This window comes from Meles meles, chromosome 4 (assembly GCF_922984935.1).
Source record: "Meles meles chromosome 4, mMelMel3.1 paternal haplotype, whole genome shotgun sequence".
Lineage (NCBI taxonomy): Eukaryota > Metazoa > Chordata > Mammalia > Carnivora > Mustelidae > Meles > Meles meles.
Window position 1 is genome coordinate 45,126,740 of NC_060069.1, and position 12,728 is coordinate 45,139,467.

General features: G+C 36.7%; 1 protein-coding gene across 5 annotated transcripts in view; it reads left to right on the forward strand.

The window, feature by feature from the left end:
- ACAP2 (ArfGAP with coiled-coil, ankyrin repeat and PH domains 2) overlaps positions 1 to 12,728 on the forward strand; it is a 149,905-nt gene that overhangs the window by 41,856 nt on the left and 95,321 nt on the right. For all 5 annotated transcript variants that reach the window (XR_006818007.1, XM_046002023.1, XM_046002024.1 and 2 more), the window contains exon 2: positions 11,632 to 11,689. Coding sequence is in view for 4 of the 5 variants with exons in the window: in XM_046002023.1 (XP_045857979.1) it covers positions 11,632 to 11,689 (58 nt within the window). In the remaining variant the exon portion in view is untranslated. The remainder of the gene's footprint in view (positions 1 to 11,631; positions 11,690 to 12,728) is intronic.

The window sequence follows — 12,728 nt, forward strand, 5'->3', positions numbered from 1 at the left end:
ATTGAAATTTAATTTTGACATTTTTGCAATTATTTGTATATTCTTTTTTCTTTTATTTTCTTTAAAGGGTTTTATGGTAACATCTATATGAGGCTGTAGAGGCAGATTAAATAACTAAAACCTGAAGCAAAAGGGAACTGGAAAGTTACATATAAATAAATGTGCACTGAGATGCAGGTGTAACTATCATGAGCGGTCTTGGGCCCTCAAAATTATGTAATTTTTCTTAATGCTGCATCTGTCCGTCTAGTAAACACATATTTACTTGGTAACTCAATAAACTAGGGATAGATAGCTAACTAGATCATAGTCTCTGCTCATGTTTCTCAGTTTTGGCAGCAGGACCAAAAGCTGAATTGTCATATTGAGTGCCATGTGATCTATTTGATGTGAACATAGGGTGCTTTGTGGAGGTGGTGGTGGGAAGGTGCTCATTCCACTGAGAAGAAGGCACTTCAGTGTGACAAATATACTGTGTGAACAGTGTCTTTAAAACCCTGAGCCTCTTTATTAGGCTCTTAAATTTGTATTCTTCTGCATCCTGTTTACAGATCTTGTAAAATTGCAGGGTTTTAATGGAGATGAAATACTACACGAAATACTTTCTAAACACAGCTGCTCTACTTTCATTAAACAGTTCTGACATTCGGCAGTTTGCTAAGGTTTCTTCCAATTCAAGATTCTGTGATTCTGGGGTTATAGCTCATTTCCTGTTAATGGTTTTTCTCTTTATTAGTTCATATTACTACTCTGTGTTCCCAGTATAACAACTGCTATATTATACGTTCAGGTGCTCCAGGCAGATTGTAAAATACAGTGAACATACGTGGCAAAATTATTTTCATTATGTACTAAGATTCTTTTGTTAATGGCGAAGCCTAGAAAAGTTATAGATGGGATTTGTTCAGCAGCCTAAGATATGTCATAGACAGAACCCTGAAAGACCCAATATGCAGTTATTTACCTGCTCTGATTTGCAGGAAAATCCTGTTGCTTAAGTACCATTTCCAGTTCTGAAAAGGATGAAGGTGAATACCCATGAAAGGGGGAATATGGTCTCTGATGATAATTTTTGACAATTTTGTCTGGGCTTGGCCCTAAATGTCCCTACCATCTTGCTCCTTTCTTCCATTGTGAGTCTGCTGACAGTCCCATCTTATTTGAAATACTTGGTCATCCTGACAGAATTAGCAGTCACAGTATCTTTCCTCATAGATATCTACTCTCCCCTTGTTATAAACCATGAAATTTACAGTGCTCTCTTCTCCGTAAAGGTGTGGACCATGACACACCGCTGATGCGATAAGCATTGCAGTTTAACTGCTTTGGTTCAACATTTTAATTCTTTAAACAGTGATGATAAGTATTTTATTTTCCTAGCATGTCTAAATCTACTGCAGTGATAAGATTCTTGGGAATGGACAGACTTTGTAGAAAGTCAATGTAAAAATTTTTTTTTGGTGGGGGGGATAGCTTCCTAAGTTTATTGTGATTTCAAGACAAAAATAACTTTTTAAAAAAAGATTTTATTTATTTATTTGACAGAGATCACAAGTAGGCAGAGAGGCAGGCAGAGAGAGAGGGAGGAAGCAGGCTCCCCGCGGAGCGGAGCAGAGAGCCCAATGCGGGGCTCAGTCATGACTTGAGCCGAAGGCAGAGGCTTAACCCACTGAGCCACCCCGGTGCCCCAAGACAGAAATACCTTTTCTTCAGCTTTTATTTTTCTGGGCCTAGTTGAAGGCAACGTTATTAGTAGTCTCTAAGTTTGTAGTTTTTTTCCTTAGCCCTCTTTTTATCCTCATTAAAGTGAGCTTACGCCTCTTTAGATGACTAGTATCTTCATTTTAGCTTTACACCTCCTACTGTGAAAACTGAGAGAGACTGTCACCCAGTCACCCATCAGTGTTGGTTTATTGATTCCCAGCACAATAGATAGGCCATCTCTCTTCCACCACCTTCTTTTATGGCACAGTAGGATGATATTAGTTGCTGCTGTGGTTATAGTGGCATTTCACCTGCCTGACTATGCTAGCTGCCTGGACAAGAAATTCAGGCTGTTGGAGGAGGAGGGTGAAATGGAAACATAGCTTTCTAACATAGTACTGATTTTTTCTGAGGAAAAAAAATATAATTTCCTATCTGAATAAAATAAAACATTATTAGTATTTCTTTACACAAATTTCTGTAAATAATGAATATTTGCTACTGCACATGATTAAAAAAATAACTTTATATATAGATCCATGTGACCCCTATTAAGGAAGAGAATCTGGAGCCCTAGGAACAGATGCTTCTATATGTCCCCCTTCTTCCATCCACACTTCTCTACACAGTATGATGACCTCGATAATATTTTAAGAGTGTTACTTTTTTTTATGAGCTTGGACTCATAAGGTTATTGACACCTGAGTTAGAACTTGAGTGTGTGCTGTTCATTCACTGGAACCATACTGCTTTGTATTTCTACCTTGGGCTGTAGTTCGGTTGCTTTTTCAATTACATGCTGGCTTGAATGGTTTTATTTTGGATGCTGTATTGGCAGGTGAGAACATGAGGGGAGAAGAGTACATTTTTTTTAAACTACTTTTAAAAAAAAAATTCTTTTCTTGGCAGGAAAATGGCAGAATAATGTTAACAATCATTAGAAAAGAAATATAATGGAGCTCATTCAGGAAGATACATGTGTGGGAGTGCCTGGGTGGCTCAGTCTGGTAAGCGTCTGACTCTTGATCTCCATTCAAGTCCTGAACTTGGGATCATGAGTTCAAGCCCTGCACTGGGCTCCATGCTGGGTGTGGAGGGTACTTTAAAAAAATTGAGAAAGATACATGTGTGGACAGAAGATAAAATCTTTTTTTCCCCTAAAATGTTAAGCCAAATGAGAAGTTTTACAAAAAAACCCCACCGTTTTCCCTGATATTTATTATCTTTTAGAAGTACATAAAGGAGGCTTTTGAAGAGGATGAATGAAACTTAACAATATAAATTTTGGTGAGGGTTTTTCATGGTTTATAAGTTTTTCTTTTTTTTTTTCCTAAGTTTTGAAAGCACGAATGGGGACGTGGAGGAATTCTTTCTTGGAAGAAGATAATCAAATCCAGGTTCTAATTTCCTTTGAACGCTTATTCTTTTTTTTTTTTTTAAAGATTTTATTTATTCATTTGACAGACAGAGATCACAAGTAGACAGAGAGGCAGGCAGAGAGAGAGGAGGAAGCAGGCTCCCTGCTGAGCAGAGAGCCCAATGTGGGGCTCAGTCCCAGGACCCTGAGATCATGACCTGAGCCGAAGGCAGAAGCTTTAACCCACTGAACCACCCAGGCTCCCCTTGAATGCGTACTCTAAGATAATTGATTTTTAAGATCTGGAGTTGATATTAAAGATGATCCAGTCCATTCCTCACTTTTTATGGAGGAGAAAACTGAGGTTTGGAGAGATTAAATTATGTTCTCAGGAACTCATGTTAGTTGGAAGAGAGACTAAACATTTGGTTTCCATTTCTAGTCTGTGTTTTTTACAATTCTCTTACCTATCACAGGATAGAATTTCTCATGGATCTTGCCAGTGTCGCTTAGTAGACCAGTCTGAATACATAGGAGCAGTTAAAACATTTCTAACACAGTATTTGAGCAAGAAAGACCTTTTAATTTCATTGAGACTGATCTAAAAAATAAAAGCTCAGTCTTTTAAAAAAGGGTGGCTTAATATTTTTATGTAATAAGCATACATTCAGAGCCTTGATACTTTTTTGTATTGATTGCATATTTGGCTCTCTTTGTTCTTAGAAGAGTCAGAACTGACCTTGATGACCGTAGAAAACAAAGTGGATTTTCAAAAATATCCTACCATATTGTGTAGCACTGTGGCTCAGACTGAAGTAATGAAGAAGTTAGGAAAAGTGTATTTGACATAAAAGTTTTGGAAAAGGGCAAGAATATTGAAGTGCTTAGAATTTGGACTTGCTGTTTTATTTTTATTTGTTGATCATAGGCCTGTTTTAACTTTTTTTGCTCCTTTTTCAAGCCATTTCAAATTCATGTTTGAGATATGTGATAACTTAATCTCATTACTGTTTCCTTCCCTTTTGTTCCCATAAAATGAAAAGAGATTGTGTATTTTCTTTAGTATTATAGATCACTATGGGTGGCATTTATTGGTTACTGAGTGTCAGTCACTGTGCTAAAATTTTTATATGTATTTTGAAATTTGTCATATAGCTTTTTAAAAATAATTATTTTTATTAACATATAATGTATTGTTTGCCCCAGGGGTACAGGTCTGTGAATCATCAGGCTTACACATTTCACGGCACTCACCATAGCACTTACCCTCCCAATGTCCATAACCTTGTCATATAGCTTTATGCGAGAATTGTTATTATCTGTATTTTGTAAGTGAAATTGAAACACAAAAGAACTTCTTTGATGTTACATAGCCAGTGTAAGAAGTAAAATATGGAATTAAAATATGGCAGTTAAAAAAATCTCATTCCATTGCCTCTTAGCATGTTACAGAGACCCAATTCTATGAATTTTCTTTTTTTTTTTTTAATTTTTATTTATTTATTTGACAGAGATCACAAGTAGGCAGAGAGGCAGGCAGAGAAAGAGGAGGAAGCAGGCTCGAGCTCGATGCGGGGCTCGATCCCACGACCCTGAGATCATGACCTGAGCCGAAGGCAGAGGTTTAACCCACTGAGCCACCCAGGCGCCCCCAGAGACCCAATTCTAAAGGACCCAGAACTTACTAACAAAGTAAGGTGTGACCATTCACATTACAAAATGATTTTTTAAAATTATTTCTTTATTTGACAGAGAGAGAAAGATCACAAGTACGCAGAGAGGCAGGCCGAGAGAGAGGGGGAAGCAGGCTTCCTGCTGAGCAGAAAGCCCAATGGAGGGCTCTATCCCAGGACCCTGAGATCATGACCTGAGCTGAAGGCAGAGGCTTAACCCAGTGAGCCACCCAGGTCCCCTACAAAATGACTTAATGAGAGATTTAATTTAAAAAATTTTTCAAGATTTTTATTTATTTATCAGAGAGCGGAAGAGAGAGAGAGAAGGGAGCACAAGCAGGGGGAGGGCAGAGGGAGAGAGAGAAGCAAACTCCCCACTAAGCAGGGAGTCGGACATGGGGCTTGATCCAAAAACCCCCACAATCATGACCTGAGCTGAAGGCAGATGCTTAATTGACTAAGCCGCCCAGGCACCCTGAGAGATTTATTTTAAAAGATTTTATTTATTTATTTGTCAGAGAGAGAGAATGCAAGCAGGGAGAGGGGCAGAGGCAGAGGGAGAAATAGGCTCCCTGCCAAGCAAGGAGCCTTGATGTGGAACTTGATCCCAGGACCCTGGAATTAGGACCTGAACTGAAGGCAGACGCTTAACTGACTGATCAACCCAACATCCCAGCCCGAGAGACTTATTTTAAAAAGCAGTTTTCCAGGGTATGTACTTTCTGTTTTCTGGTAAAAAATGCAGAGGGAGCCATCTCATCTTAGTGCCACCTCTAGAAGTTTTGGTTACCTAGTTTTGTCATTTATTGAGTTACAGGACTGCCCGTCAGTCAGCAGGCTGCTCCTGATTCAGGCTTTGTCCTTTGCACAGAATAGCCAAGCGTTGCCCACAGTGGTTAAAACTGTTGATCTGGAAGAGAAAGTTGCCTGGGGATGGTAGGTGCCATGATGGACATATAGGCAACCCCTCCTGGTATCTAAGTGTTTATTTAATCTATATGCAAACTTTAGGAATACATCTTTTATATAAAACAAGGAATATAGATGTTAGTTTCAAAATCTCTATATTATAGTTTATCTTTGTTAATTCTTTAGAAGGTATATATGACTTAGAGCCTCAAGTCCATTTTTAATTGTTTAAATACTTAATCTTTAATATTTATGTGCTTATTAGTGATCTGGAATATCATGTTGTTACATTTTATTTTATTTTATTTACTTATTTTTTTCTAAGATTTTATTTATTTATTTGACAGAGACAGACACAGTGAGAGAGGGAACACAAGCAGGGGGAGAACACAAGTGGAAGAGGGAGAAGCAGGCTTCCCGCCTAGCAGGGAGCCCGATGTGGGACTCGATCCCAGGACCCTGAGCTGAAGACAGGCATTTAATGACTGAGCCACGTAGGCACCCGCTGCTGTTACATTTTAGCTTGTATTGTCATGTGACCTAGTCTTACTATTAATTCCATTTTTAAGGAAATTGCTGAGGTTTGAATGGAGGTTAGCTTTTTTTTTTTAAGATCTCAAATGGATGGCTACAACAATTCTTCATCACACTTCCTAAAGAAAATACAGTGCTCATATTATTCATATTATTTAGTTATTTTTATAGATCATTTTATAAAAACAGTGGCTTAATGGCACCTGGGTGGCTCAGTTGGTTCAGCCTCTGCCTTCAGCTCTGGTCATGATCCCAGTGTCCTGGGATCAAGTCCCACAACCGGCTCCCTGCTCAGCAGAGTTTATCTTCTCCCTCTTCCTCTGCCCCTCCTCTCTGCTTGTGTTCTCTCACTCACTCACTCTCTCTCTCAAATAAATAAAATCTTAAAAAAAAAAATCTGACTTTAAAAACAAAACAGTGGTTTAAAAAAGATTTTTCTACATCAGGGGTATGCAATTATCTGGGTAGGGAGAATTCTATTTTTATGCTTCTCATAGAGCTTCATTTAATTCACAGCTGAAAGTGATCACCATGTGATTAGAAATGTCTCAGTGTTGGGGTGCTTGGGTGGCTCAGTCAGTTGAGCGTCCAACTCTTGATCTTGGTTTAGATCTTGATCTCATGGTCATGATTTCCATTCCCTCACTGGACTGCATGCTAGGTGTGGAGCCTATTTTTATTTTTATTTTATTTTATTTTATTTTATTTTTTTTTAAAGATTTTACTTATTTATTTGACAGACAGAGATCTCAAGTAGGCAGAGAGGCAGGCAGAGAGAGAGGAGGAAGCAGGCTCCCAGCTGAGCAGAGAGCCCGATGCGGGGCTCGATCCCAGGACCCTGGGATCATGACCGGAGCTGAAGGCAGAGGCTTTAACCCACTGAGCCACCCAGGCGCCCCTGGAGCCTACTTTTAAAAAAGAAGTCTCAGTGTTAATAATTGTTGCTAGAATTTTTTCTATTCTAGTTTTATGTTTTTTTGTTAACTTTCTGAGTTGATCATAAAATACTGTGATGCATGGATAGATTAAAGAATGAAGATGTTATTAAAAGTAAGGTGACATTTTTCTGAATTATAGGCTTATTCTGCTTCTTAGAAGGTACAGCGAACCAGAGCTAAGTTTTTAAAAAATTATTTCCCTGAATGTATCTTATATTTGAGAAAGGATTTTCATTTATGTTTTTGTATTTAATATTCATTACAAGGAGTTAGTAAACCTTTCCTGTGAAGTGCCAGATAATAGTAAATATTTTAGGCTTTGTAGGTTATATGGTCTCTCTTTCTAAACTATTCAGCTCTTTCATGCCATTATTGCATGGAAGCTGCCATAGAAAATATTTAAATGAATGAACTTGGCTGTGATTCCATAAAACTTTATTTATGGATGATGAATTTGGATTTAATAGCAATTTTCTTGTGTCATTAAATATGCAGCTGCTTTTGTTTTTTTTCTAACCGTTAAATAATGTAAAAACCATTTTTAGCTCACGGGCTGTATAAAAGCAGGTTATGGTCCTGACTTGCTTGACAGGCTGTAGTTTGCTGAACTCTGTTCAAAATAATTCTGTGAGCCTTTGTTGACTGTTCTCTGGTTTTTTTCCCCCTTTGTTTTAACATTATTTTATGTTTTACTACTTAATCATATGTTTTCGGACATTGTTAATGTGTATGTAATTTTTAAATTTTAATAATTCAAAAAAATTTAATGATTTTTATTGTTTTAAGCTATGGAGGAGAGGATTTCTATAATATTGGCCTCTAATACCTTGCACATTTATAAACGTTATACATACTCAATAGTTATTTGGGAGAGTTGAAAAGGAATAGTATCTTTCTTGCAATATTTGAAGGACCCTTGTGTAGATTGTTTCATTTCGCTTACTCATTTATTAAACATGTTCCAGGATGGTTCTCTTGCATTACTGAACAGAAGTAATAGGGAGGCAAAACTCACCTCAGGAAGTAGGGATAAGAGAAAGGAGAGAAAGAGACTTATTGATAATATTCTTTGTGGTGTGGTATGTACTGTGGTCAGTGCCATAGAACAGCCCCTGATTTAACCTTTACAACTTATTTAAGTAGGCATTTCTTTACTCATTTTACAGATAAAGAAACTTAGATAAAATACAAAGTAAGTGAGTGGTGGAGGAGAGTTTGAACTGAGATCATAACTTTCCATATACTTTTCTTTTTATACTAAGGAATATTCAGTTAACTAGTTTACCGTACACATTAGCTACTTAGCTATTACTGCAAGTTGTGTGTGTGTGTGTGTGTGTGTGTGTGTGTGTGTGTTGTGTGTGTGTATGTATGTGTTTTGCTATTAGTAGGAGTTTTCTCCTAGTTGGTCATCTTAGATGACCAACAGATTTTTTTTTTAGAAAAGGTGAAATGTTGAAGAACCTCTAAGATAAAGTTTCAGATTCTTTGAATATATGATTACAGAGGGCTTTACTTTTAAACACATTTTTCCTTTTGTGTTTGTACCGCTCTTATAAAATGTTGTTTGGGCACCTGGGTGGCTCAATAGATTAAGCAACTGCCTTCTGCTCAGGTTATGATCCCAGGGCCCTGGGATTGGGCCCCATAGTGGACTCCTTGCTCAGCGAGGAGCCTGCTTCTCCCTCTCCCTCTACCTGCTACTCCACCTGCTTGTACTCTCTCTCTGACAAATAAATAAATAAAATCTTAAAAAAAAAATGTTGTTTTCCCAGGACACCTGGCTGATTCAGTTGGTGGAACATGTGGCTCTTGATCTCAGGGTTGTGAGTTCGAGCCCCACATTGGGTGTAGAGATTACTTAAAAATAATAAAATCTTTATAAAAAATGTTTACAAAAGTAAATTAGTACAATTGCACAATAAAATAATTGAGGAATATACATAAAGTTTCTATCAAATTGTATGTTTAGTAGAAATCAATGGTTAAATCAAATCTTAAGCTGGTCATTTCAACTAATATGCTTGAAAGTAATTGAAGATTGAGTAAAGCTAGGTTAAATAAATGTTAACAAGTAAATGAAGAATGTTTCTGACAGAGTAAATAATTGTGGAGTTTATTTCTTGATCCAACAAACATTTTGAGTGTCTGTACTGCTATGGGGAGCTCCGATAAGTGAGAGAAATGGACAGTGGTAGAGGCATGCATGAGGTATTGTGGGGGCACAGGATGGATGTGTAATTAAGCTGGTGTGGGTGGAGGAAGAGGTTCCCAGATCCTATCTCCTGGGAAGATGATGTCTGAACTTTTTTCTTTTCCCCTTTATTGGCTTTTTAAAAAAAAATTAATTTTTATTTGTTTGTCAAAGAGAGAGAGAGAGCGAGAGAGAGCGAGCGCACAGGCAGACAGAGTAGCAGGCAGAGGCAGAGGGAAAAGCAGGCTCCCCTCTGAGCAAGGAGCCTGATGTGGGACTCGATCCCGGGATCTGACCTGAGCTGAAGGCAGCCGCTTAACCAACTGAGCTACCCAGGCGTCCCCCCTTTATTGGCTTTTAAATTATTTAAAAATTTGTAAATTTCTTGCAAATACTAAACAAGCCAGAAGTATAAGTAGTAAACAGTATAAAACCTTATTTACACTTTCTGTTCTCCAGTCCTTATTTTATGGGTAGTAGACTAGTAAATATGCTTCTAGATTTTTCCCTGGGCATTTACCAACAGGTTTTTTTTTTTTTCCTCCCTCCATGAAATTGGGTTCACACTATATATAATTTTGTAACTTGCTTTTTTCCCCACAGGTAATAATTTATCACATGTATGTTTCTATCCCAGTAGCTGTAAATCAAATGCATTTAGAAACCTGCTGCCTCAAATATTGGGATGGATGTACTTTCATTTATTTGCATTATTTCCTATTGCTGGACATGTAGGTTTTCAACCTGCTACAAAGAGTGAATATCCTTATGCAGATATATTTGTTTTCTTTTATGAATTAAGTTTAAAATGACAGGTAGTATATATAGTCAGGTGAACGGGAGTTAAGATTAATGTGAAGGGAAAATGTTTTCTAGGTTAAGGGAACAAATGTAATTCGAAAAACTGCTAAAGAAAATGATACTTTTGGGGCGCCTGGGTGGCTCAGTGGGTTAAAGCCTCTGCCTTCAGCTCCTGTATGATCCCTGGCCTCCTGGGATCGAGCCCCGCATCAGGCTCTCTGCTCAGTGGGGAGCCTGCTTCCTTCTCTCTCTCTGCCTGCCCCTCTGCCTGCTTGTGATCTCTCTCTGTCAAATAAAGAAATAAAATCTTAAAAAAAAAAAAAAGAAAATGATACTTTTAATTAGTTTCTGTGCTTTGGAAGTGTATTCCTCTTATTTTCTTGAACTTTGAACTGTATGCTATAGTATCTTGTTTTATGGAATAGGCATCTCTTTGCTGAAATTTATGGTTGTATAATTTTCTTGTTTGGGAGTTTAAAAACTTTTTTCAGTAATTGTGACCAGATAGAGAAGTAGAATAATAAGCTGATAAAAATGATTATTTGGATATTATTACATAGAGGTTAAGTGAGTAGTTTTGGGAGTAGAGGCTGTGTTTTAGCCATGTTTTTCTTAGTTCTGTTACCTACTTGAGAATTTCTTACTCAGGTTTCAAAATAAATGTTTGGGTGGTTAGTCCCCCACTGTTGTCCATTTGAAACAAATTTGGCTAATTCATAAAATAACTACTGGGAAGTTGATAGTTTATCAAGTATGTATCTGAAAATGGGATAGATGACTTAAAGTAGATGAATTGTGTTTGTTCTATCTTAACTCTTAAGTGTAAAATCTTATTATTCTTAAAAAGTTTTAGTTGCTGCTGTTTTGTTCCAAATTTCCAATTTTGGAATGTTACCTGTAGTGTGATATCAAGTACTAATAAATATTATAATTTTATAATTCTCCTGACAATTAAGAGTATCTAGTGATTTTTAAAAAATACGTGGGAAATAAAATGTTTCATTAAACAAGGCTGACATTTTTCTGAACTATTTATAGAAGTAAAACCCTTTCCTTTTTGGTTCCCAAGGATGCTCTGTTATTGGGCTAGATGTGTTGTATTGAATAGAAATCCAAGTCTTTGTTAAGGCTCAACTTTAAAAATTTTTCCTCATTAAAACAAAACAACCATGCTAAATACTTCTTACTAGTGTTATTAATTTGAATAACATGAATGCTTTGAATCAGTCAGCCTAATTAATGTGTTCTCTCATTACTTTAAATAATTGTAATATCTGTTATATTTCATGTTTATGAAGTACTTATCCTTCATCCTAAGGTAATTATTACTTAATGTAAAGTATACTTTTTAAGCATTCATGTCTTTTTTTATTTTCCAAAAGTAACATTTAAACATACCTGATAACTTAGGGGGCAGAGGGGAGGCTGGAGGGTGGATGTGGGGAGGGACTGGGGGGAGGTGGGGGGCATTTAAAAAAATAATAAACACATGATAACTTATTTTATATATGATTTTTCTAGGGCTGCTTTGGAAGAAGTAGAAGGAGATGTGGCAGAATTGGAACTAAAACTTGATAAGGTGAATTTTACTTTAAAAGTTTTTTCAAACATTAATTCTTATTTTCCATTAACAATGATTTGGGCCTTTACTACCTGGTGGTTCATCTTACCTTTTTTTTTTTTTTAAAAGCTGTGATGGTAAATGTTATTATCCCAGTTTTACACGTGAGGAAATTGAGGCTATAGACATGAAATAGCTTATTGAAAATCTAAGCACCAGGGCAAGAATTTGAACAGCATCTGACTTCAGAACTAACTAGATATCCTTTATATTGTTGGAACTGTGTTTTCTTCTTTTCCATCAAAAAGATTGCATGTATCTTTTCACTGTTTAGTGGTTTTCATACATAACCTGACCATTCTTGTTTAAATGTAGGTGTGGACACATTAAATATAAATAAAATTTAAAATATTGATTGCATTTTGTTAAGCTGATGCCAGAAATGCTAGGTATATAGTTAATAATTGATATTAAGTGGACATATTGTATTTGAGGGTAAATGTGCATTAATTCCTATCATCTATATTAATTATTGATCATCTTTTTTTTCCCTCTACCCAAGAAATACTGTATAAATCAGGAAGAAATATGAGAATGAGTAAGACATGGCTTCTGGTTTCACATAACCAGTAACTGTTTAGTGAAATATCTTTCTTAAAATTTATGGAGATAAATCAGATGCACATATTTGAAATACCTTTTCTGAAAATAACTTCCTACTCATTTAATTATTATTTTAAATGGTATTGCTACATAAAACAGTGCTTCTCAAACTGTACTGTGCATAGGAATCACCTGGGGATCTTGTAAAAATACAGATTCTGATTCAGTAAGTCTGGGGTACCTGAGATTTTCTTTTTCTTTCTTTTTTTTTGTTTTATTAACATACAATGTATTATTTGCTTCAGGGGTACAGGTCTGTGAATCACGAGGCTTACACATTTCACAGCACTTATCATAGCACATACCCTCCCCAGAGTCCTTAACCCAGCCACCATCTCCCTACCCTCCACCCCTCAGCAACCCTCAGTTTGTTTCATGAGATTAAGAGTCTCCC